We start from the raw sequence: 1,978 nt of genomic DNA on the forward strand, positions 1-1,978 counted from the left end.
CAAATGTTAGCACCGTGGTATATTTCCTTCTGTCTTCCATGCAGTTTATACAATCAGATCCTTCACATTCACCATCTTCAAATATTCTTTAAGAACATACTTTTGTGGCTATGTAATACTCCACTTTCTCATGGACCCAAGTTTATTTTACCATTCTCACAAGATTGGCCGTTTCAGTTGTGCCCAATGCCCCACTATTATTATAACTTACATTCTCATGGGCATCTTTTTTTTTTTTTTGTATCTGTACTTACCTTTAAATTCCTAACCTCTCCCTTTAAAAAATAAAAATAAAAATCAGCTTCTTTTTCTTTCTTTTTTTTTTTTTAACTAGGTCCAGAAATTCTGGAAGGTCAGGAGGCTTTGGCTGTAATCCCAATTCTGATACTTATTTGCTGTTTAGTGTTGGCACCAGTCCTAAACCTCTCCAGGTCTCAGATTATCATCTGTAAAATGAAACCGTGGAATCAGAGGTCTGAGGCCTGGTGGAGCTTGTGTGACTTTTCTCTGATGCACCTCAGATGCATTAGGAGGCAGAAAAAGTAGGATTTCAGTGGTTGCAGCATATACTTAAATCCGCAGGCTCATACTTACAGGCACAGTGTCCAGAGAGCTAGAGAATTTAGAAGAAAACTGGATGACTCATGCATGCAAGCCGAGAGCCACAACTGAGAGATCCGCATCTTCGCAGGGGACATGCTGCAGGAAGGAGCTCCGTGCAGGCCAGCTCCGTCACCTGCTAGCCTGGGTCTCCCGCAACGCGGCAGGTCTCCAAGTCTCAGTTTCCCCATCTTTGCGAAAGGATGATCATTATATCCGCTCTATTTATCTCCCCCAGAATTGTGGTTGGAGCTCGTGCGCTCAGGCAGCGGTTGCGCCGGGGCCCCTGGTTCAGCTGCCTGGTGATGGGGCTCCGGCCACCTCCCCTCCCTGGCTTCCTGGGCTCCGTCGAAAGCGCAAGGGTTGTGACTGCGAGCTCTGTCATCCCTCTCTGCCTGGCTACCAAACCCTGCCCGCCCATCCGTCCCGGTGTAGCTCTGCGCAAGGGTAGGGAAGATGGGGACATCTCACCGGTCAGCGGCACCCGGTGCCCGCGCGCTCCTCCTGGCGACGCCGCGTGGTGAGCACTGGGAGGCGCCGTATTTATAGCGGTCGGCTGGCACACACCCCCTTTGGGGCTGGCTGCAAACCTGCATGACTCACGCCCAAAGAATGCCGCGGAACGCAAGGGGAGCTTTCTGGAAGCCGGGAGGCGGGGGCCGGTGCAGCACCGGGCTAGGGGCGCCGGGGGGCGCATCATCACCGCGAATGGTCGTGCTGGCTCCAGGGGAGACCCTGAGGTGCGGCCGCTTGGTGCTCCCGGGAGGGAAGAGCCTGAACTCGCTTGCCCAGCTGGGCGCCCCTCTCACGCGGTTAGCCCGGCCCTCTGTCCCAGTCCAAAACACAGTGTCACAGTTCCCTGGCCCCATTGAACTTAACCTTCACATTACACACGCGCCACTTCTCTTGGCCCATTTAAATAGTAAAGAGTCAGACATAATGAGGGTGGGATGGAGAGGGGCCTTGTGCTGGAGAAGAGGGCACAGAAAGTATTGAAACGCCTTCTCCTGGAAACATCACACTGATGGGGTCCCTGGACTGAGCCGCCAGGCCTGGAAGAAACAGAATTGTGTTTAGGAGTGATCAGAGCAGATACGTGGAGAGCCTGAAGGCCTCTCTGGGCTCCTTGATCCACGGAGCTTAAGCAATCATTGTCCCCCATCCTCTTGGAACCCAGCCAAGCAGGGTGGGCTTCATGGGTGTGGGACCCTCGCAGATCCACGTTTGGTTTAAGGGGCTACTGTGACAGTCTTGAAATTCTTCATAGTTTTTGAACCAGTGGCCCTGAATTTTTATTTTGCACTGAGCCTTCCCAATTAAGAAATCAGATCTGTGTCCAGAGGGGTTTGCTGGTCTCCAACTGCTGAAGTTCCTTCTG

General features: G+C 52.3%; 1 protein-coding gene across 1 annotated transcript in view; it reads right to left on the reverse strand.

Annotated features, from left to right (window-relative positions):
• Positions 1-1,446, reverse strand: part of CLU (clusterin) — a 27,387-nt gene extending 25,941 nt beyond the window's left edge. The window contains exon 1 of the mRNA XM_011983873.1: positions 1,072-1,446. Within this exon, the coding sequence (XP_011839263.1) occupies positions 1,072-1,300 (229 nt within the window). The 5' untranslated portion in view covers positions 1,301-1,446. The remainder of the gene's footprint in view (positions 1-1,071) is intronic.
• Between the last annotated feature and the right edge of the window lie 532 nt (positions 1,447-1,978).

The sequence above is a fragment of the Mandrillus leucophaeus genome, unplaced genomic scaffold (assembly GCF_000951045.1).
Source record: "Mandrillus leucophaeus isolate KB7577 unplaced genomic scaffold, Mleu.le_1.0 Scaffold256, whole genome shotgun sequence".
In the NCBI taxonomy this organism is placed as follows: domain Eukaryota; kingdom Metazoa; phylum Chordata; class Mammalia; order Primates; family Cercopithecidae; genus Mandrillus; species Mandrillus leucophaeus.